The sequence below is a fragment of the Silene latifolia genome, chromosome 7 (genome assembly GCF_048544455.1).
Source record: "Silene latifolia isolate original U9 population chromosome 7, ASM4854445v1, whole genome shotgun sequence".
Lineage (NCBI taxonomy): Eukaryota > Viridiplantae > Streptophyta > Magnoliopsida > Caryophyllales > Caryophyllaceae > Silene > Silene latifolia.
In genome coordinates this window covers 7,192,353-7,216,672 of record NC_133532.1, presented here as the reverse complement: position 1 = coordinate 7,216,672, position 24,320 = coordinate 7,192,353, and the positions used below count along the sequence as shown (strand labels likewise).

Below are 24,320 nucleotides of genomic sequence, written 5' to 3'. Positions count from 1 at the left end.
TTGGATTAAAGTTTGTATCTTTGTGAGTGGAACTTGTATGTTGCTCCTTGGGATAGTTGGATTAAGCCTCCTAAAGGATTAATCTTGGTACTTTTGTTTGGCTTTTGTTCTTAATGCTCTTTTATGCAAACCTTGTTGTGGTTTTCAATTAGGTGACCATATTAGTAGGACCAACTACTCTAGCTTAGGAGTAAGTAGTCATTATCTTACATTAGTAGTTGAGTAATTGTTGAGGGAAGGAAAAGAGAGGATCTTTATGCTTAGGAAGTAGTTGTTGAGCCTTGTTACACCAAGTCCCCCTTAATATTGAATTTTCTTACTCACCAAGTGTTTGTCATATTGCTTGTTAGAAAAAGATTGCAACTTTACTTTGTTTTCATGTTACCAATCAACTCAAAACCCCCCCTTTATCTATGTTCATCTATTGTTTGTCATTGTTGATAACCATTGTTTGTTTATACTGTGAGAAATAGAGTTTGTATTATATTGACTTGATTATAACAAAGCATATTACATGAGTATTTATATGAAGACCTAATGACTAGGGTTACATGAATTAGGAAAGTGAAGATACGTATGAGGTAATACAAAGGGAATGTGCTTGGAGCTTAAGCTAACAATATATACAATATAAGATACGAGATATTATCACGAGATCTTCGTATATTCCTTAATACGCCCCCGCAAGCTGGACGATCCAAAGGAAAGGCCAAGCTTGAGAAGCAATGAGTAAAACCGGGGACGAGGCAACGGCTTGGTAAGGATATCAGCAAGTTGATCGGAACCCGAAATGTGAGAAACACGTAACAACCCTTTAGCTACCTGTTCCTTGACAAAATGAAAAGCAAGAGCAACGTGCTTCATACGAGAATGGAAGACGGGATTGACGGAATATTGGGTAGCACCTAAATTGTCACAGAAAATCACTGGGGGAGCAACGGAAGTAACACCCAATTCCTGCAGGAGGTTTTGCACCCAAATCAACTCGGCCGAGGCATCAGAAATGGCGCGAAACTCAGCCTCAGTGGTGGAACGAGCTAGAGTTCGTTGCTTACGAGACACCCATGATATAGGATTCTTGCCCAAGTAAACAAGATAACCCGAGGTGGAGACATAGTTATCGTTGTCACCGGCATGATCCGCATCACAATAGCAATGGAGAAGCAGTGGAGAGTCACGAAACAAAGGAAGCCCAGCATGTAAGGTGCCATTGAGGTACCGTAGGAGACGCTTAAGTGCCTGCCAGTGAGCTGTACAAGGGGACTGCATAAATTGCGCTAGTTTGTTAACAGAGAAGGCTATGTCAGGACGGGTAAGGGATAAGTACTGAAGGGAGCCAATGATAGCTCGATATTCAGTGACATTGGTGATAAGTGCGCCACAGTTAGAGGTAAGGGGTGGGTAAGAGGATTGTGGTGTGGGGGATGGCTTGCAATCTGCCATGTGAAACCGAGCAAGCAGATCATGGAGATATTTGGTTTGAGTAAGGGTAAGACCGGTGGGGGAGGGAGTAACTTCTATGCCCAAAAAGTATGATGGAAAACCAAGATCCTTCAAGGAGAAACGGGTAGAGAAAGATGTAAGGAAGGACGAAAGAGAGGTGGAATTTGGACCGGTTATAATAATGTCATCGACATAAACCAGTAGATAAATGAGAGCAGCGGAATGTTGATAGATAAACAGAGACGGGTCCGAGCAGGATTGTCGAAAACCGTAGGAGAGGAGATAATTAGTAAGTTCAGTGTACCACGCGCGAGGGGCCTGTTTGAGGCCATAAATGGCTTTGGACAGACGACACACATGGGACGGGAATGAAGCATCTACAAAACCCGGAGGTTGGGACATGAAAACGGTGTCAGTGAGAGACCCTTGTAGGAAGGCATTATTTATGTCAAGGTGTTTAAGAGACCAGCTACGAGTGACTGCAAGAGAGAGGATGAGACGGACAGTGGCCGGCTTGACGACCGGACTGAATGTCTCAGAATAGTCGATGCCCGGGCGCTGGTTGAAACCCTTGGCGACTAGGCGAGCTTTGTACTTGGCAATTGAATTGTCCGGATTATATTTTATCCGAAAAATCCATTTGCAACCTATGACATTGTAGGAGGGAGTGGAGGGAACAAGTGACCAGGTTTTATTTTTGAGAAGGGCAGAGTATTCTTGTAACATAGCTTCACGCCAATTCGGGTCGGCAAGAGCCTGTTTTACAGTGGTGGGGGTGTGGGAAGGGGAAGGAACATGAGCAAGCTTAGCATATTTGGGATTGGGCTTGCGAATATTGTGGGATAGGCGTGTGCCATGGGTGTGACAGGGAGGGGGAGGAGGAGGGGGTGGAGGAGAAGGAGAGGGGGAAGAGGAGCTGGCAGATGTGGGAGTGGAGGAGGAAGAGTCGGTTGTTGATGCAGGGGAGGACTCGGGAGTGGAAACAGGGGAGTGGTTAGGAGAAGGGTGAGTGGGAGTTGCTGGTGGTGTGGTGGGTATGTCAGGGTCGGGATTTGAAGGGAGAATAACTGGCAGCGAGAAAGAGCACCAAGAGGTGACATCCGGCAAAGCAGCAGGGGAGTTGCAGATTTGAGCATACGGGTATACATTCTCGACGAACTTGACATGTCGGGATGTATAGACTCGGTGTGTGGTAGGTTCAAGACAATGGTATGCACTTTGTGACGATGAATATCCCACAAAAATGCAAGGTTTGGAGCGAGGTTCCAGTTTATTGGAGGTATAAGGGCGAAGCCAAGGGTAACACAAACACCCAAAGCTTCGAAGCTTTTGATAGTTTGGAGCTTTTTGGAATAATTTAAGATAAGGAGAGGAGTTTTGTAAGGATGGTGTAGGGAGTCTGTTGATCAAATAAGTGGTCATGTGACAAAAGCATATGACCAGTGAGGTGGGAGGTAATCCGGCATGGGTAAGAAGAGAGAGACCCGTTTCAACTATGTGACGATGTCTTCTCTCCGCATAGCCATTATGTTCCGGGGTGTGGGGAGGAGATGTGAGGTGAGTGATGCCTAAGGATGCAATGAGAGGAGCGAGTTTGGTGTATTCGCCCCCATTATCTGAATATAATTGGAGGAGAGGTCGATTAAAGAATTTTTCGACTAAAGAGCGGAAGCGAGTGAAAACAGCAAGAGTGTCGGATTTGCGATTTTGAGTGGGTATAGCCAGATGTATTTGGTAAAATGATCCACAAAGATAACATAGTACTTGAATTTATCGAGTGAGTAATGAGGCGAAGTCCATACATCCGAAAAAGCAAGTTCCAAAGGAGAAGAAGATGACAGTGTGGAGAGAGCAAAGGGTAATTTATGACTTTTATTGATATTGCAAGGATTACAGTGCGTAAAAGAAGAAATAGAATTAATAGATAAATCAAACTGTTGACTAATGAGCTTAATGATAGAGGTAGACGGGTGACCAAGACGATGATGCCAGGTGGAGATGGAGGGGACGGCACCAACGAGAGCTACAGGAGAAGAGGGAGGCAGCCATTCATAAAGCCCTGAAACATTGCGGCCTTCAAGCAGAATTGCTCCGGAGGTCCGTTCCTTAAGATAAAAGGCAGAGTGTGAGAAGAGAGCGATAGCATTATTATCAAGGCATAATTGAGAGATAGAAAGAATGTTACGAGATATAGACGGAACATGTAAGACATTGTTAAAATTAATTTTGGAAGAAGCAGTATGAAAAGAGAAAGAACCAATATTTTGGATAGGGAGAGAGGTGACGTCTCCTATGATAAGATCGTCTATTCCATCATATGGGGCATGAAGAGCAAGTGTGTCAAGGTCATGGGTGATGTGATGTGTGGCGCCGCTGTCAAGTATCCAAGGACGAGCAGAGGCAGGTGTGGCAGTCGATGTTGCAGCAGTGTTTAGTTGAGGAGTTTGGGTGGTTTTGGGTTTGTAGCTAGGGCGAGGGGGGACAGTAATATGGGGGAATTGACGCTTAAAATCTGAACAGAGGGATAGGTAGTGTCCCTGGTAATGGCACCATTGACACTTGCCTTTAAAAGGGGCTTGGTTAGAGGATGGGGAGGTGGATTGTTGGGTATTTGGTGGGGGTAGGATACCAGCAGTGGTGGTGGACTTGGGTGGGGGTCGGTTGTAAGGACGGTAGGCAGCAGTGAGGGCTGTGGTGGGGAGGTTTGGTGCAGCATCAGTAGGATGGGGGTTTAGGAGATCATGTTGGAGGAGTTTCTCGTGTAAGGCGTCAAAGGTGATAAGTGTGTCCCTTGCTCGTACAGCTTCAATGACAGGTCTGTAAGTTGAATAGTCGAGTCCTTCGATAACTTGGGCAATGATGTCTTCATTGTCCATGGGTTTCCCCATGTGAGCTAACTCGTCCGTGGCGGCTTTAATGGCCTGCATATATTCAGTTATGTCTTGAGTCGTCTTGGTGATGCGACGAAGACGATTCTTGACCTGTAAAAAATGACCACGGGACGTGTTGGCATAGGTGGACGCAAGGAGCATCCAAATATCACGCGAAGTTTTGGCTTGGAGGAGTAGAGGAGTAATGCTTTTGGAGATAGTACCACGAAGGGCAGGGCACCGATAAATTTATCTTGACGGAGCCAAGTGGAGTAAGCAGGGTTGGTCGTTTCTTTCATATCAGCCACAATGGTCTTGGGTGGTGGAGGGTGAGAACCGTCCACAAACTTGATAAGATCGTAACCTAGGAGCAAATCTTCAATTTGTGTCGACCAGGCTCGGTAATTTTGTGGAGTTAATTCGGGGCATTGGGAAAAATTGACGATGATAAAAGGGGAGGAAGCATCCGCGGAATTGGGGATGAATGAACCACTGCCCGACATGATGAAGGAATTTGTGTGAGTAGGAAAAAAAAAAATTGAGAAGGATGAAGATCGATTATAGGCTCGATACCATGTGAGAAATAGAGTTTGTATTATATTGACTTGATTATAACAAAGCATATTACATGAGTATTTATATGAAGACCTAATGACTAGGGTTACATGAATTAGGAAAGTGAAGATACGTATGAGGTAATACAAAGGGAATGTGCTTGGAGCTTAAGCTAACAATATATACAATATAAGATACGAGATATTATCACGAGATCTTCGTATATTCCTTAATATATACACTTGTCATTAGTATTCAATAGTTTACAATTCAAGTAATTAGTTTAAAAGACCTTCTCTTGGGATCGACCCTTACTTGCACTATATTGCTTTATCAATTGGAGTAATCTAGAGTATAGTATAAATTGTTAATTTGGTAGTCTAATTCTAGTATTTAGCGACCTAGTATTTGGCCTATCAAAAATCAATTTATTTTTTGTTAAATTATTGCAAAGTATCATTAAAAATTGTGAACTCAATGATTGTTAGCATTACAGTGACTTGGTACCTAAATGTAGTAGTTTATGCATGCTGGCAATCGGCATCTTGCTTAAATCTTATGTCATGCCTGCAAATCTTCTCATGTAGTTGTTCAGTTTGGTTCCGTTAATGTAGTTTAATACAAGCTGTCGGTTTAATACTCAAGTCAGGCGGTTTCTGTATACCGTCTCAGCGTATCCTACTAGCAGTTGGGTATCGTCTATATTTTATGCAATGCCTGCATATCGCATGCAGTTTAATACTCATCAAGTCAATATCCTGTCAAGTGTATGTTTGGGTTGTCTTTATTCCGGTGCATGAGTAAAACCTGCACGTTATGGGTTTGATATCAATTTGTAAGGCTCTGAAACTGTTGAGATATTTTAAACCGTACGGTAGTCACGGTACCCCTTATGGTGTAGCAACGGATTAGTAATTTAGTAGTTGATTTTAATCCAAGAGTTTTAGCTAAGCCGATAAAAGTGAAGGTTATTTTGTCTAATAAACTAATTAACTAAATGAAATGCAAGTAATACTAAATAAAGACAAATGCAAGTAATTAACTAAATGAAATGTAAAGACAAATTCAATAATAAGGAAAGCCTATGGTCCGATTTCACTCAGGCATACCCAATATACGCTTAAGACTCCCAAGTAACGAGTTGCTAGGATGATCTGATAAGGCGAACGTCTCTAGGGGTCAACTACTATACCCCCCTTCCTAGGTTCGTTGATTGACCTAGTATACCTCCTTCCCAGGTTCGTTAATTAACTTTTAAAAGTGGAATTTAAAATGATTACTATTTATTATAAAATGGTCATTAACTTTTAAAAGTGGAATTTAAAATGATTACTATTTATTATAAAATGGTCAATTTAACCCGTTGTATCAATAATGATAGGTCGATTGCGCGTAATAACAACTATCAACTAAAATAGTTAGTCCGGAGGGTGTAAACACGAAGTTGCCATTATCAACATAGTGTTCTCCAAGTAACCCACGCCTGTCTAAATATAGTAAACGGACTACGTAAATTAAACTAACTATATATTTGCTTAATCATTTAATAAAATTCAAACCCTTAAATCTTTTCTTCTTTGTGTTGGTGAGAATGTGAGACAAGCCACAAGCCTATAAAGGTGAAGAGCCGCACCATTTTAAACATTTTTAGATTTTTTTTTTTTTTACAACAATAAAACGATTTATATATATAAGAAAAATTACAATAAAACATTTTTAGATCAAGATCACAAAAAGTGTCATTTAGGATATTTTTTGTACCAAGCTTTTCAACGTTAGTTCTACGTACCTTATCTGGGTAAGTCTATGTTCTAGTACGTATTGTGATGTTTCTTTTGTTGCCGAATATTATCTTTTATCTAGACTAAACTATCGGTGACAAATACAAAAAAAGTAATAAGTCTTGCTGAAGACTGGTAATATTTTGTCACCGTTTATAAGCAGATTTTTAAAAATAGATAGTTTAGTTTGGTTGGGAGATAGTAACTCTAGTAACTGTTTATGGATTTTATTACTTCGCGTTATTTAATACTTCAAATAATAAAGCCAATACCAAATAATAAAATAAAAGTAAAAAAAAAAAAAAGAAAAAAGATAAGCCCAAGCCTTGCATAGTTGCATACTCCACTCCACATGAGACACTATGTTTTCTTTTCTTTGCTAATCCTACAAACTAGTTTTAAACCCGTGTAAAATTGAACGGGTATGTATTTGGGCCGGTATTAATGTTTTTGGATGTTTTTTTTTTTTTTGTATTTCTATTGTACTTATTCGGAATGTATAAAATTATTTCATAGTATTATTTCATAGAATTTGTTCTAAGACGAAATTTGTCGCATGTTTGTATAACCGGAATTTTGAAGAAATAAATACATTGCACACTAACGGGTCCCACCATAACATGAATTTCCAAAAAAAAAAAGAAAAGAAAAAAGGCTGAATTAATGACGTGGCACGCCTTAGATTGAGTATTGTTTTCTGAATTAATAAAGATAAGATAAGGACATTTGGCTAAATTTGTTGACTTAACTTTTTAGTTTTTTTCTCTCTTTTAAAGTTATATTTTAAAAAAATATATATTAAAAAATATAAAGAATACCAAAATTTTTAACTTTTCATTTTTCTCAATAAAAAATATTTTTAGTTTTTTTCTCTCTTAGCTAATCATACAAATAAGGTCATCCAATATGATTAGCTTCGTTTATTACTATAGTTTATCAGTAGTTCTTGCAAACCTACGTAAATTTTAAGAAATACAAAAAGCATGTGAGATATTGTGTACTAGGTTAAGAAGGGTTTGATAAAGTAACAAAAACAAGGAATAAATCTTGTAATCGGGTTAATGAGAAGAAACTATTATTTTAATGCAGGAACTAGAGTTAAGTAGGTCTGTAAGAACTACTGATAAACATAGTGTAGAGCATGAGTAGGTGCTTCCTGAATAGTGACATCGATCGATGAAATAACTCAGGAACTACAAAACCAGCGAGCTTTAACATTCCAACAAAACTAAAAAAAATGTATTATAAGTCACCAAGTGCGTAAATAATAGTGTGAAAAGACAATAAAGATTGTTATTTAAGTGTCTCATTCATATATAATCTGAATTCTTTCGATTTTAAAATGTACATAAAAATAAAAATAATTTTGTACATTCATTTCATACTTTGATTGATAGTTTGACCTTATACAAAAGTAAACGTAAACTATTCAATATGGCAGAGGTCGGACGAGGCAAGTCTTGTGCCGATGAGATTCATTTGTTAGACGATCAATGCATAAACATTCACTAAAATTAATCAATTATTAGATCATCCAGTATCACATTTTATTAATCAATTAAATCTCATAAATTTGATTTTCTCCTACAATATCGGACCATTAATGTTTCATGTGCACCATGTGTTTGTTGAAATGCCTAGCTGGGTCAACCGCAGTTGTAACATTATTTTCACGTACATTGTCCAGCTATCGATACTCACTCAATTATATATTTATATGCGCTTCTAATATTTTGAACTAAGAGTTGTCGACATATTTATCGACACATAATTTTCATTGTGGGTCATTTGGAAACAACGGTGGTTCACTGGTTCTGTGTAACAGGGACGGAACTAGTCCATTGTTGTGCCAGCTTATAATAACAGGTAAATATAATCATATGGAACAAAAGGGTGTTGGTGCAATGGTTGCTGGCTTGTAGTATATAAGTGTTCCGAATTGATAGAGGGCTGCGGTTTCATTTGATTGACGTAAATTCTCAGAGAGGGTTGGTTAAAATTGTTGAGGACATGAGTGGAGTCGATGAAGCGACAGCATCCAATGGCGAAGCAGCAGGACAAAATCATAAAGAAACTGAAGCGGCTAAGAAAGTCCCATTCTACAAGCTCTTCGCTTTTGCAGACTCTACTGATAAGGCACTGATGATCATTGGCTCTATTGGCGCTGCTGGAAATGGTGTATCCATGCCTATGTTAGCCATCCTCTTTGGTGAACTCATTGATGCTTTTGGTCACAATCAAAATACTAAACATGTCGTCCATGCTGTCTCTCAGGTGAATTTTCTTCCGAGCAGTTCTCATTGACATGCCCATTTTGTGCTTCTAATGAGAAGGACTTTTCACTGTAGGTGGCTCTTAAATTCGTGTATTTGGCCATTGGATCAGGAGTAGCTTCATTCCTCCGTAAGCATAGTGAACCCTATGTCTTGTGTTTAAGAGTCTCTTATGAATGAACTGATCGTCAACTGATGAAAGTACTTCTGTATGTTGTTGTAGAGGTGGCTTGCTGGATGGTAACAGGCGAAAGGCAGGCATCAAGGATGAGGAACTTGTACCTGAAGACTATTCTCAGGCAAGATGTCGCATTTTTTGACAAAGAAGTAAACACAGGAGAGGTTGTTGGGAGGATGTCCGGTGATACTGTTCTTATACAAGATGCCATGGGGGAGAAGGTAACATTTTTAACCTGATCTCATTTTTCATGCATGTTCTCTATTTAAACTTCATTTCTCCCTTTTCTATTTTTTTCACATTTTGAGTTGTGCGTTCACCCATGGACGGTTCTAAAGGATGATTCATGTCAGCCGACCCCAAATCATTTTGGGATTAAGGCTCTGATGTTGTTGTTGTTGTTCTCTATTTAAACTTCTATTTTTTTTTTCAATTGTATAGGTAGGGCAATTTATACAGTTAGTTTGTACCTTCCTTGGAGGATTTGTCGTTGCGTTTATCAAAGGATGGCTACTTACTCTTGTCATGCTGTCTTCGTTACCTCCGCTTGTGTTTGCTGGTGCACTTATGGGCATGATGTTATCAAAGATAGCGACACAAGGGCAAGCTGCTTATGCAAAGGCAGCAGTTATTGTGGAGCAATCTATTGGTTCAATCAGAACAGTGAGTGGATTGCCTTGATTTATGAAGTTAGTTGTCCACATCTCTTGTTTTAAGCGATACACTTGACAGTGTAAGTCTGTAATATGCTCTGCTTCAGGTGGCTTCCTTTACAGGGGAAAAACAAGCAATTACCCAATTCAACAAGTCTATTGTCGATGCCTACAGATCAGGTGTTAAGGAAGGATTGGCTGCAGGAACCGGATTGGGTGTCGTTATGTTTGTTGTCTTTTGTAGTTATGCTTTAGCCATATGGTTTGGGGCAAGGATGCTTCTTAAAGGGCATTACACTGGGGGTGATGTCATAAGCGTCATGGTAGCGGTCTTGACTGGTTCCATGTGAGTATTCTCAATTTAAACTTGAAAACAGATTGTTATAATCAGCAATATTAGACACTCTTTAGATTATATTTGGGGTTCTTTATTGCATATAGGTCTCTGGGGCAAGCATCACCGAGCATAAGCGCATTTGCTGCAGGTCAAGCCGCAGCATACAAGATGTTTGAAACCATCAATAGAAAGCCAGACATTGATCCTTATGATCCAAGTGGTAAAATTCTTGATGATGTTCACGGTGATATTGAGTTGAGAGACATTTATTTTAGTTATCCCGCCAGACCAGATGAGCAAATTTTTCGTGGATTTTCTCTTTCGATCAAAAGTGGAACAACTGTAGCATTAGTTGGACAAAGTGGTAGTGGCAAATCAACTGTTATTAGCTTAATTGAGAGATTCTATGATCCACATGCTGGAGAAGTATTAGTTGATGGAATCAACATAAAAGAGTATCAGCTAAGATGGTTAAGGCAGAAAATCGGCCTTGTAAGTCAAGAACCAGTATTGTTTGGTTCTTCAATCAGAGATAACATTGGGTATGGAAAAGATGGAGCTACAGACGAAGAGATAAGCACTGCCACTGACCTCGCAAATGCCTCCAAGTTTATTGATAAATTACCACAGGTTTACACTGTATATTTTTTCTGATGTGAATTTCTTTTTCCTTCAACAATTTGGCTTGAAATCGTTGGTATTCGTCATGTGTAGGGACTAGATACATTGGTCGGTGATCACGGAACTCAACTATCTGGTGGACAGAAGCAGAGAATCGCTATAGCACGAGCCATTTTGAAGGATCCGCGTATCTTACTTTTGGATGAAGCTACTAGTGCACTTGATGCAGAATCTGAGAGGGTCGTGCAGGAGGCATTAAACAGGATAATGGTAAATAGAACAACTGTTGTAGTTGCCCATCGCTTGAGTACAGTGCGTAACGCTAATATCATTGCAGTCATTCAGCAAGGAGAGGTGGTTGAGAAAGGTAAGCTTGTAACTTCCTTATGAATAAATGCTCCATAATTCACGATGCAATTTTCATCATGGGTCATTCAAAATCGCCTCTCTGCATTCAACACATGGGTTAAGCTGTGTACATGTGGGTTCCCTTACCGGCCATACACCGGACCCTTTTTAGGCACACGGTACACTTGGTTTTTTCATACATTATTGATATTTGTTTCTGCACTATGCGCAAAACCAGGTCAGCACGCTGACTTAGTCAAGGATCCAGAGGGAGCATATTCTCAACTTATACATTTACAGGAAATGACTAAAGATTCTGGACAATCTGATAAAGATGGGGATATATCATGTCAGGCAAGTAAAAAAAGATTGTCCTTACGATCATCAAGCCTCGGGTCCTCTAGGAGGTTGAGCAGCAAGCGTCTCTTATTCCCAGTAGTTGAAGTACCCATAGACATTGATGATACTTCTACGCCTGACAGTGACGTTGAGGCACATCCTGAAAAAAGGCCACAAGTCTCAATAAGGCGTCTTGCTGCTCTTAACAAGCCCGAAATACCAACTCTAATTCTTGGAGTACTATCTGCCATTGCCAGCGGTGTTATATTTCCCGTGTTTGGTGTACTCTTATCAGATGTGATTAAAATGCTTTTCAAGCCACCTGATGAGTTAAGAAAGGAATCAAGGTTTTGGGCGCTAATATTTGTAGTACTTGCAGTGGCATCACTACTATCATACCCAGCTCGAGCCTACTTCTTTGCAGTGGCTGGGTGTAAGTTAATACAAAGAATAAGATCAATGTGCTTCGAGAAAGTGATCCACATGGAGATCGGTTGGTTTGACGAGCCTGAAAATTCAAGTGGTGCAATTGGCGCAATGTTGTCGTCTGACGCTGCAAGCTTGCGTGGTTTGGTGGGAGATGCGCTTGGTTTGCTCGTCCAAAATTTTGCCACAGCAATATCTGGCCTGCTGATTGCTTTCCTTGCAAATTGGATCTTAGCTTTTATTATCCTTGCAATGATCCCCCTTTTAGGTCTCAATGGCTATTTTCAACTGAAGTTCATGAAAGGCTTCAGTGAGGATGCTAAGGTTTTCACTCATTCTTTCTCATTACTTTCGCCTATTTGGGATCGTAATATATTTATAAAAAAATATTTACATGGAAAATAGATTTTCAACAGTGACAACTAAATTACATGGAAAAAATCTAGGTCAGAAGTACCCCGGTGACTTTACGAGTCAAGTTAGCTGATATTTGCCTCTTCGTTTTCTATGATTGCAGAAAAAATACGAGGAGGCTAGCCATGTTGCTAATGACGCAGTAGGGAGTATAAGAACTATTGCGTCGTTCTCTGCTGAGGAGAAAGTAATGCAGCTTTATGAAAAGAAATGTGAAGCCCCTATGAATGCTGGAATCAAGCAAGGAGTTATTAGTGGTGTGGGTTTTGGAATGTCCTATGTTTTGCTCTTCTGTGTCTATGCCCTCAGTTGTTATGCAGGAGCTCAGCTTATTTCCCATGGGAAAACAACTTTTGCTGATGTGTTCCGAGTAAGTATTTGTGCTCAAACCGTTGTACGTACTTTCTGTGATATAATTTTGTTAAAAACATCTTAAGATTTGATATATTGCAGGTTTTTTTTGCACTATCCATGGGAGCAATAGGAATATCCCATTCAAGCTCCTTGGCTCCCGATACTAGTAAAGCCAAGAGTGCTGCTGCTTCTGTGTTCTCGATTCTGGATCGCAAATCTAAGATTGACCCAAGCGACGAATCAGGGACTACTTTGGAACAAGTTAAGGGTGATATTGAGTTTCAGCATGTGAGCTTTACATATCCCAGTAGACCCGATGTTAAGATATTCCGAGACTTTTGCTTGAATATTCATCACGGAAAGGTACTTTTCGAAACAATATAATAATGGTACTTGATTCTCTATTCTATGCTAATATAAATAAGTGATCTTGTGATTAAATGCCAGACCGTGGCTCTTGTTGGAGAAAGTGGGAGTGGAAAATCGACTGTGGTATCGTTGTTGCAAAGATTTTATGATCCCGATTCTGGGTGTATTACCATAGATGGGGTTGAAATTCAGAAGTTCCAGCTCCAATGGTTGAGGCAACAAATTGGTCTTGTTAGTCAAGAGCCTATTCTATTCAATGACACGATTCGTGCCAACATTGCCTATGGAAAGGGAGGGGATGCCACAGAGGCGGAGATTATCGCTGCTGCTGATCAGGCAAATGCTCACAAGTTCATCTCTAGCTTGCAGCAGGTAATGTGCATTACCTCGTTGTTGTCCTAGTTAAAGGGTCACTCCAATATCATATAAGAACATTTTTGGGATATTCTCTCGTGTACCCCTCGTTTTTCAAAAAAAACTTTGACCGACAATAATTCTACGTTACGAGTTCAGAAAACGGTAATCTTTTTTCAAACCAATTATCTCGTCAATGCCTTGAATTTGAAAAAAAAAATCACCACTTTTTGAACTCGTAGCCTGTAGTACTTATGGTTGGTCAAAGCTAGACCTGGCAAAACGGGTCAACGGGTTGGGTTCGGGTCGGGCCAATTCGGGTCGGGTCAGTTCGGGTCTCTCATTCAATTCGGGTTAATTCGGGTGGGGACGGGTCTTTTCGGGTTTCGGGTCTGTTTCGGCTTTGTTGTCGGGTCTGTTTCGGGTCAAGCCAGTCGGGTTGTTTCGGGTCGGGTCATTTTCGGGTCAATGAATAATAGATAAATAGTCATTTCAAGTCTTTTCGGTTCAATTAGAGTTATATTTTGTCGGGTCATTTTCGGGTTTGGTGGTTTCAGATCGGGTCATTTTCGGGTCGGGTCAGTTAGGGTCAAGAAAACTCGGGTCATGTTCGGGTCGGGCCGAGTCAATTCGGGTTTTCGGGTGATGTAGTTCGGGTAACTTCGGTCTCGGGTCAGTCTTTTCGGGTCGGGTCAATCGGGACGGGTTACTTTTGCAAGGTCTAGTCAAAGCTTTTTTAACGAATAAACTATGACCGACCATAATTCTCGACAACGAGTTGAGACGTCGGTGAATTTTTTTTCAAACTGAAGACCAAAAAAAAGTTTATCGTATTCTGAACTTGTAACCAAAAGTTATTGACGGTCAAAGTTTTTTTTGCAAGAAAAAAGGGTACATCTTAAAAAATGAAAAGAGGGTTACACGATAGAATATCCCAACATTTTTTCTTGTCTCGATATATATCATATCATTAACTTGACCGAGTGAAAGCTATTTTCAGGGTTATGATACAATTGTTGGAGAACGAGGAGTGCAATTATCGGGAGGACAAAAACAACGAGTTGCAATTGCTCGTGCCATTGTAAAAAATCCAAGAATCCTATTGTTGGATGAAGCTACTAGTGCACTTGATGCTGAGTCTGAGAAAGTTGTGCAAGACGCATTGGATCATGTCATGGTGAACCGCACTACAGTCGTCGTTGCTCATAGACTATCCACCATTAAGAATGCTGATGTAATCGCGGTGGTGAAAAACGGTGTCATAGCCGAGAAAGGAAAGCATGAAAAGCTAATCCATCAAAAAGACGGGTTGTATGCTAGCTTAGTCGCGCTTCATATGAGTGCATCTTCCTAACCGTTCTAAAATTTGATATTTATCTTGAATTTGAATCCTGTTTTGGCTAGAGAGTAGAGATGTGTTGTGGTGTAAATCAATTATATTCAATTTGTATATATTTTAAAAATACGAGAGGTTATTTTTGTGAAGTTACTGTATAAAAGAAGATACTCATTCTGTCGCAGTCAATATGAATTATAACAATATGTGATTAGCTATGGTAATTGGATTGTTCATATAGTAAATTGTCTTTAATCCAAATACAACCCGAGCTGACCCCGTATGATAAAAATTTCAGTTCATAGACTATACATCTGAGGTAGTACCTCTTATTGTTGATTTTCTGAGTTTTATTTTAAAGTTTTTGAGTTTTGATTTAGTATAAAGTTTTTAAGCACATTTACTAAAACATTACACTAAAAAAATATAATATTGCTTAAAAACTATATTTATAAATGGTAATATGCTCAGAAAAAATGTGTATATGCTCAAAAACTACAAGGTCTGAGTTAGATGCGTAATCTTTTTCTCTAACAGTTCAAATTGTTGTTACTGGGTTGACTTCTTTACTTGTACAATGCTTGCTCTGCTAAGCTAAAAGATTAATTTTGTAAGTTTGTCTTTTAACTTAAGAGAAAATTGTTGATTACAGCCTTATAAAAATCATTTTTTTGAAAATTACAGCCTTATATAAATTTTTTTGAAAATTACATCCATAATATCACTTTTCTTTGAAAATTGCACCACGATGACGTTTCCGATAAATTTTATCAAAAAGTGACCGATATACCCTTGATTATTTGTTTGCCTACTTACCCAGATCTTTACACTTTACCTATCATTTACCTCTCTCACAACACAACATTCTTCCAATTTCTTCCCATTTACCATTCTCAATTCTTCACTTTTTGTCTTCGCTTCACTGATACTAACTTATAATGTCGAATCGGCATGAAAAGGAGAAAGGCGTTAATGTCCAAGTCCTCCTTCGCTGCTGGTTTTCCCAGAAATCCTCCTCGCTTTTTCATCCTTTTCTATTTCACTCTCTTATTGTTGTTTTATTACATTTTTACAGGCCTTTCAGTGGAGCTCCGTAACAATGTGCCGCAATTTGTTGTTTTTTAATTGATTGAATTGAATTTTAGGGTTTATGTCTAAAATTAGTTTGGGAAAAATTGGTGATGAACCCTAATTATTTTCAATTTGGGGAAATTGATGATAAATTAATGAACACTAATTAGTTTTAAGAGAAAATTGAAATAATAGAATTAGAATTCAATTAAATTAAGTAGGGTAGAATTTGAATAAAAGGGGTGAATTAGATTAGATGATATTCTTGAAGAAATGAAGAATTAAAGAGAAGATGAGTTATGAAATCTGATTTTAGGGATGAACTCATGAACATAAGGGTTTAGAAAGGTTGAGGGTTGGGGTATTTTGGTCTTAAAAAATGAACTTAAGTCACAAAAATTCAAAATGGCATCAATTTTCCGCCGGAGTTAATGTTTTGGTTGTAATTTATGATCAGAAGTAATATTATGGATGTAATTTTCAAAAAAAATTATATAAGGCTGTAATTTTCAAAAAGTGGTTTTATAAAGCTGTAATCAACAATTTTCTCTAACTCAATCATTATTATAAATTTGTTAAAGATTGAATTTGGTTAAAAGATAAAAATTTCCTACTAATGCTTTACGTTATTGAAGACAAACACTAGTGCACCACATATTCCTATCTTATTATTAGTATAATTAGGACGTAAACCAAGCCATTAAAATTCACTTTTCCAAACCTATAATTTGTGGCATAATTTTGTCTTTATTTTAAAGAGCTTTTAATTGTAGGATTTATTCTTTTTGGAAAGTCGTGTTAATCAAGTCAACAATTGTTAACTATCGTTCTGAAGAATAATGGTCATAGGTTTATCTCTTATTCGTTCAATTGCGTGAACAATCTTTGAGATACGCTTATTACTTTCTTTATAACGAGAGGGAGTCGAGTATTTAACGTTACTCATTATTACAACCATCTTATATATATATATAAAACTGGGTTGAAACGTTGTGGATCGGATGCGCCACGTGTCACATACAGCCTTAATGACAAGCATTAATTACCAGCTAATCATTTAATACGAACATAATAAATGATGTATAAATCTCAGCAAAATATTAATTATAGTTTAATAAATTTATTATAAAATTAAATTAAATAATTACGGTAATTTGATTCTAAATTTATTAAAAAAATATTTTGATAAAAATTCTAAAATATAAATAATTACGTTCATTGCGAAAAATGCTTTCAATTGAATATAATTTTCATTTTATTTATTTAAATATTTTGATATGTAAAGATGATAAAGTGAGTGTCTCACAATATTTTACATTTACGTAAAAAAATATTTTGAGAAAGTTATAAAACTTAGACCATTAAATCTATTAAGAAAAATATATTTGGAAGAGTCACTGTATTTATTAAAAATAGGACTTAAAGAAAACTACTAATAGATAAGATTTTACAGTTGTGGGAATGAAAGAAAATTATATTGCGAGAAATTGAATACATATGATATTTTGATAGGCTTAAATAGTGTGATAACGAGTATGTGTACGAGTATGTATGTACACAGTCAGGGGCGGATCTAGGCAATGGGCTATATGGGCTTCAGCCCTACATAAATTTGGTTAAGTAGAATTTACTTTGTTAAAATATCAGTGTTCTAGAGTGTCACAGGTGGTCAGATTGAAGTTTTAAGGAGTTTGTTAATTCAGGAGGGCGTGGGTTCAAACCCCCCTTACAACATTTTTTGTGATTTTTTTATACTCCATATTTTGTATTGTAGTAAAGGTGTTAATTGGACCTAAATACGTAACAATGCAAGTATGGTTACATTGGGCTGCTAATACTTTATTTTCACGCTTTATAATAAATTTCGAATCATATTTTAGTGAATCTTAAACATGTTTAAAGTAAAACTCTATTTGATAGTAACCCAAATATATAGTTAAGTTGGGAAGTTAGTTTTTCTTGGTATTTTATATTTTATAAGTAGCATATACTCCGTATAAGTGATCGTATGTACGATACAAAACATGCTCATAAGCTGAAAATACCTTATATTTATGTAAAAAATTGCTCCGCGTAGGAACTTAAAAAAAAAAAGCTTGTCGGTTTTTAGTAAAATTTAGCCCTATGTAAATTCAAATCCTGGCTCCGCCCCTGTACACAGTGATCACGAATGAATTTGAATAATAAAAAAAAAGTAATGATTATTAAGTAATATATTATTATAAACTACATGAAAAAGAAGAAAACACGCTAGATTTTTCTTTATTGTCTTCAATTAAATATTTATACATCAAGTATAAAATATTGATTATGACTAACTAAATTTATTTTTAGTTAAATATTTTATATGTTATATATTAAATACTTTGAAGTTAAACCTCAAAAAAGAATATTTTTGAAAGTTCAACTTATTTTATTCACAGATAAACTTTAAACATCATTATACATAGAAAAATTTGCAAATTTCTTATAGATATATTTGATACATAGATTATGTAAGACACAATCAAAACATTTGAATAAGTTGAGTTTGGACCTCATTTGTTTGATACATAAATATCGCATGTTTTACATAAAAAATTAAAAATTACATAAAATTATATTCACATCATTTTGAACAAATATTAATTGTTTTGGAACATAACGTATCGTGAAATAATATAATTTGAGAACTTAATATTTATTGTTACATTATTCGAATAAATTTTATTTTAAATAATATGATATTTAATCAGTTAGAAATTTATTTATAAAATTAAACCTTGATACTGCATAATTCACTTATTTGTTTTAATTAAAATTTTATGTATTTTATTTTAAAACATTGAAGTTAAACCTAAAAAATTAAATTTGAGAAAAATTAATTTATTTTTATTTATAAGTAAAAATATTAGAGGTCTTATATGAATTATAGTATTTGGGTTTTTTACGTGGTACCCCTGTGTTTTTTTTTTCGAATTCTACGTGGTACCCTTAGGTTTTTCAAAACATCGGTGGTACCAATAAACTTAGTAAAATGTTTTTAAAATACCCAAACTACTAAAAATCAAGAGTTTAAACATTTTAATTTTGTAAAGAAAATATGTTTACGATTGAAAAAACGATATTTATGTGAATAACATGACAAATTATTGGCAAAAAATCAATCAAAAATGCATAAAAGAAACATTTAAAAGATGCGAATTAAAGAATTTTGGGTATTGTAAAATATTTTCATTACCACTGATATTTTTGAAAAGCGAGGGAAGCCATGTAGAATTTGAAGAAATACAAGGTAGCATGTAGAAAAACCTATTACTTTTTCTTCAATTATAATAATAAAATTTTAAAACAGGTCGCGCGAAGCGCGGGATATTACCTAGTAGTTAGTTGTAAAAGGGGTTGATTATTTTGTGTTCCGTGGAAAGGTACGAAAATAATTAACTGAGAATAGTGAACGTAGGCTTCGGAGTATGAAGTTGAACCACTTCAAAATTCCGCTGTGTAAGTTTATTTATCGCTTATTTTATTGTTTTTAATATTGTGTGATATTTGTATTACTTGAATTTAATCGATAAATTTAAAGTATAAATATCATAAAAATACAGATTTGATCAAAGTCGTGGTAGATACTCAATTCACGCGCCTTTGAGTATTTCATAGAAATTCACACTCTTCAACAGACATCCAAAACCTGGAACTATGTTGGGGTCTAACTGAAATGACAAGGGCACAATCAAAGCTTGATACAAATCAAAAATGAGATTAAGAGTAGCTTAGTCATTTATCTTTTGTTTCTTATTTCCCAAGTCATTTAAGCTATATAAGGCATTAGTTACTTGTAATCATGAATCAATGAATTTTATGAAAGATGTATGAGATTTATCTCATTTGGTTAATAGAATCTAGGTGTTAATTACACCACAATTCTGTTAAATTGGGTGACCTATCAATCTCTGATTGAACAGTCGCATTTTCTATCTTTTTTATTTCCGTCTTAAATTTAGATCGTATCAAAGCTTAAGAAAACCAAAGAACAGAAAATCTACATTCTTTATTTTATAAACAAGCAAACTACATTTGAACAATGCACCATGTTTTTGAACTAATAAATGGCAAAAGTGCATTAAATATAATTCATACGATAAACGCGTTAGTCTATATTGAACCCCTTCGAGTTTTGAGACCCTCCTAAGTCATAATCAGTTTAGTGACATGGTCATGGAATGTTTTACTGATGATTTGCTGTTGTTCTGTCATGGGGATAGTAATTATGTGGATATATTGTTGAATGCCTTTGATGTATTCTCCAAAGCATTAGGGGTTCAGATGAATTTGGGGATATCTAATGTGTATATCAATGTTGTCAGGATCGGGATTCTACTTTGGATCGATGGGAGGGTAGGATCGAATCGGTAGAATCGGATCGTAGAATCGCAAGATTCTACAAACTCACTAAATATAAATTTTTATTTGGTAAAAACATATAATTGAAAATCGAAACACTTATTTATTAGTATTTATTCAGAAAATATTGGTAATTAATGATTTTAGTATCGTTCTATGAACAACTTACACGAAATTTGGGTTTTACGGTGTCATTATATAAAAATATATATTAATTTTTTCTATTATGAAATTGGATCGTAAGATCGTAAAATCGTAGGATCGTATTATGATCTCATCTCTAGAAATTTTCAAATTAATAGGATCGTAAGATTCTACAACTACGATAGAATCGTAGGATCCAGGATCGGTCAAGCATTTTTGGATCGTAAAATCGTAGAATCATTGGATCGAATCGCGATTCTGACAACAATGGTGTATATGAATGGAGTTGAGTCTACTCTAAAGGGTGAGCTCATTGCTAAAACTGGTATGCAATTGGCTAAACTCCCATTTAAGTATTTGGGGGTGCTAACTGTTGCAAGGAAGCTTGATGTGTTGGATTGTGAAGTTCAGATTGTACTTACTATTAAGATAAGCATATGTAATAGAATTAGCAGTTGTGTAAGCAAAGAAATGTATGCGAAACACTCACGGATGATTAGGGGTCTCTTGTCCTAATTGTTGCAGTGAGGTGTATGATGTAGTGGTTGGTTGGCTTTATTAATGAAACTTGTATGATGTGTTTATTGACTTGTAATATAATACAGAGTAATAATCTCTCTGACTCAACAGATTGATTACATTTAATTAAAATACCCGACAAAATAATAAAATTGTAAATATCTTGTTGAAACGAAGGATGTACGGAAATATCGAAAATATAAAAGATTGTCATTGTTGTACGCAGGCCAGTGCAATGATCTTAAGTAGCTTTTATCGAGAATCATAAGTTTTGAAGGCGAATTAAAAGCGGGTCTTGCGAGTCGATCTCCTCTAATCGGAACTTAGTGACCACATTATGTAAAAACACGAGTAGTGATATTCGAGCAAATTCGTTTCCCTTGCACATTCGAGGACCTCCTCCAAAAGGTACGTAAGTGTATGGCGCTGGCCCTTTCTCTTCGAATCTTGAAGGATCAAATTTTTCTGGATCCTTAAAATAGTTTGGGTCTGTATTGGTATATTGTGCATCCCAACCAAACTGTAACAAATACGACAATTGAAATAAAATGATGATTTAAATGTGTGAATAATTGAACAAGCCAGATCACTTGAGGGTAAATATATAGGGAATCTTGTCTAATAAATATAATAGGGAATCTTGAGGGTAAAATGCCTTTTTTTAAAACGGATGTATCCATCATCTTAATATTAAAATCAGGGTCGTCTTCGATATGGTGAGGGTCCTGTGCGAAGTTTAGAAATAGAGCCCTAAAAATATTTATATTACATCAACTATGACATAGAACTAAACTTGGCAAAATCAACCCGATTCGATTGACCCGACCCAAAAAGGCTGACCCGAGACTCGAAATCGACTCAAACTGGCGCACCCGAATGACACCCAAAGCCCGAATTGACCCGACCCGACCCGAAAATGACCCGAGCTTTCATGGACACATAATAGACCCGACCCGAAATGACCAGATCTGAAACCACCCAACCCGAAAATGACCCGAAAAAACATAACTTTAGTTGACCCCAAAAGACTTGAAATGCCTTTTTTTTTCTTAATCATTGACCCGAAAATGACCCCGCCCGAAACAACCCGACCCGCTTGACCCGAAAATGACCCGACAAACATACCCGAAAACCCGAAAGGACCCGACCTGAACTAACCCAATAATGTGACAAACCCGAGCTGACCCGATCCGAATTAACCTAACCCGAACCCGACCTGTTAACCATTTTGCCAGGTCTACATAGAACATAGTTTTGAAAGAAGTTACTAAAGACTCCTTTATAAAGGCATTTTTTTGGGCTTAGATAAGAAACCTCTTGTTTTTTTAATAGATAAAAAGGTTAATTGATAAAAACTGTACCAATATTATGACCCTTTTTTTCATAATTAGTACCCATATAATCAACAATTAGTAATCAGTATCAAAATATTAACTTTTATTACGAATAGTACCAAGTCACTTTTTTACTCTTGTTTTTTTTTTCCTACTTCACATGAGTGAATTGAGATTTGTACTTGAATGATGGTTTTATGGGCTTTTTCGAGTAGGTGAAGATGAAATTTTCAGGCAACTTGTACTATTCGTAGATAAAATTTAATATATTGGTATTTATTATTCCCTCTGTCCCTGTCATTTGTCGTTGTCCTATTCGATTTTGGAGTGTCTCGGTCAATTGTTGTCATTTCTATTTTAAGAATGAACTTGAAGAGCAATTTGACCATTCATACTCAATTTGGTCCACCTGTGATTTAGTAATTGGCTCCCTATTCTTTTCTTGGTCTTTGTGTCAAAACCAAAGGATAATAATTAACCGAGACAACGGGAGTACTTATTATTATTTATGGTTGGTATTGATTATGAAAAAGAGAACTAAAATTGGTAGTGTTCATCAATTTCACAAATTTGCATTTGTGAGGAAAATATACGTCGCAACGAGTCAAATACTAACCATGTGGGTAGATAAGAAAAAAGCAGAGTACCTAGGAAATAACATTTTGTTTTGTCTTATCTAATTTACATGGGTAGTACTTAACCAGTTATAAATTTGTGATATACCCGTCACAAGGGAGACTTGTTGTATCAATTTACCCTAAATAAAAACACTATTCCATCAAATAACAAGAATGAGGTAAGATGGTTCTATCTTCACGTAAACGGTGTATGGTTTGGGGTTTGAATCCAACTAAATTCGACAATTCTTAAACTCGTTTTGAGTTAAAAATAAACACTTCTTAAATTAATTTTGAGTTTTTTTTTTTTGGAAAGTGTAAGTATTATATATATCGAAAATTTCACCCATATGCATATTTCATCTCATTACAAGGATATCATCCCCTACATATTGTGCCTATTCAATCATGAACTCTCTCTATTTGTGATTCTATTTTACTATTTCGTATTCGCATGATGACCTCTTCTTTACAATTGCGAGCTAAAACTCTTGGATGTGGTATTAGCCCCTCAATGATGAACCTTAGATTCAAAAATTAACGCCTTCAATAAGAATAGAGGTTGGGGGTCTAATATGTAGATGTTTTAGGATTGTGTTAGTGAAAATAATAAGAGTAGTTTGGTCATTATAAATAATTAAAAGTCGATAAAACATAAGTTAGACGACAAATAAGAAAAACCGTCAATATAATGTCATGTAAGCTTCCATGTTGGCACTCATGCGTGACATGTTGGCACTTAACGGCCAAAAGTGACGGTTTTGGCTACTTTAGTCACGGATGGGAATAATTAATAAAGTTCAAGGGTACAATTAGTATTATGCCATACGCAAGGGTATAGTTGAGAAAAGTGAAAAATTCAGGGGCAGAGTTGGAAAAAACCCTAATATCTACATAGTATAAAAGTTGAGTTTTTCTTTGGCTTCTGATTGGCTGATGGATTTGAGAGAATTGTTTGCATATGGGACCCCCCATGATTTATACAACATTTAATTACTCTCTCTCCTCTCCTCTCCTCTCATCAACTCAATTTCTATTCTGATTAATCTTATTCATATATTCATATTCATATGTTAAAAAACTTATGATAAAAAAAATTAAATACATTCAATCTTACACTAAAGATAAAATAAATGGAAAATTGTACATAAAATTAATACAAACTGAATAGTTCATTTTCTTCAGAAGTTTTTACTTTCATTTTTTCTAAAACAAATCTTCATTCAACATTATACGCAGTAGAAAATAATCAAGTTACTTCAACAAAAAAAAAAAAAAAATCAATCAAGTTAATTTGTCTTTTACTATATGATATTTATGATTGATCAGATTTTTGTCACTAATTAAATTATTAAAAAAATAATTAAAATATTTATTTATTTTATTTTATTTTTCTAAATGATAAAATATTTAATAACCAACAAAAAAAATAAATTTGCGTATATAAGCCATTCTTTATTTAAAATAAAAAATACTAGAAACATTTTAAAGGAAAAAAAATTAAAAAGAATGAATTTTTTGTTGATATCAAAATAATTTAACTATGGTTCATGACATAAACACAATAATCATCAGAAAATAATTATGGAAAATAATTT

The 24,320-nt window shown here is 36.0% G+C and overlaps 1 protein-coding gene across 1 annotated transcript; it reads left to right on the top strand.

The window, feature by feature from the left end:
* Positions 1–7,964: 7,964 nt before the first annotated feature.
* On the top strand, positions 7,965–14,752 carry LOC141591565 (ABC transporter B family member 21-like). The gene is made up of 12 exons (XM_074411945.1): positions 7,965–8,923; positions 8,998–9,052; positions 9,146–9,321; positions 9,542–9,763; positions 9,861–10,099; positions 10,195–10,720; positions 10,805–11,078; positions 11,298–12,148; positions 12,342–12,608; positions 12,692–12,955; positions 13,040–13,333; positions 14,316–14,752. The coding sequence occupies exons 1-12, from the start codon at positions 8,660–8,662 to the stop codon at positions 14,667–14,669; spliced, it is 3,786 nt and encodes a 1,261-aa protein (XP_074268046.1). The 5' UTR covers positions 7,965–8,659; the 3' UTR covers positions 14,670–14,752.
* The last annotated feature ends 9,568 nt before the right edge of the window (positions 14,753–24,320 follow it).

Excerpts from the sequence above, each read along its gene's own strand:
- LOC141591565 (XM_074411945.1), top strand. The coding sequence starts at position 8,660 with ATGAGTGGAGTCGATGAAGCGACAGCATCCAATGGCGAAGCAGCAGGA. Across the intron at positions 9,053-9,145 it reads AGGAGTAGCTTCATTCCTCC|AGGTGGCTTGCTGGATGGTA; the intron begins GTAAGCATAGTG and ends ATGTTGTTGTAG. Across the intron at positions 11,079-11,297 it reads AGGAGAGGTGGTTGAGAAAG|GTCAGCACGCTGACTTAGTC; the intron begins GTAAGCTTGTAA and ends GCGCAAAACCAG.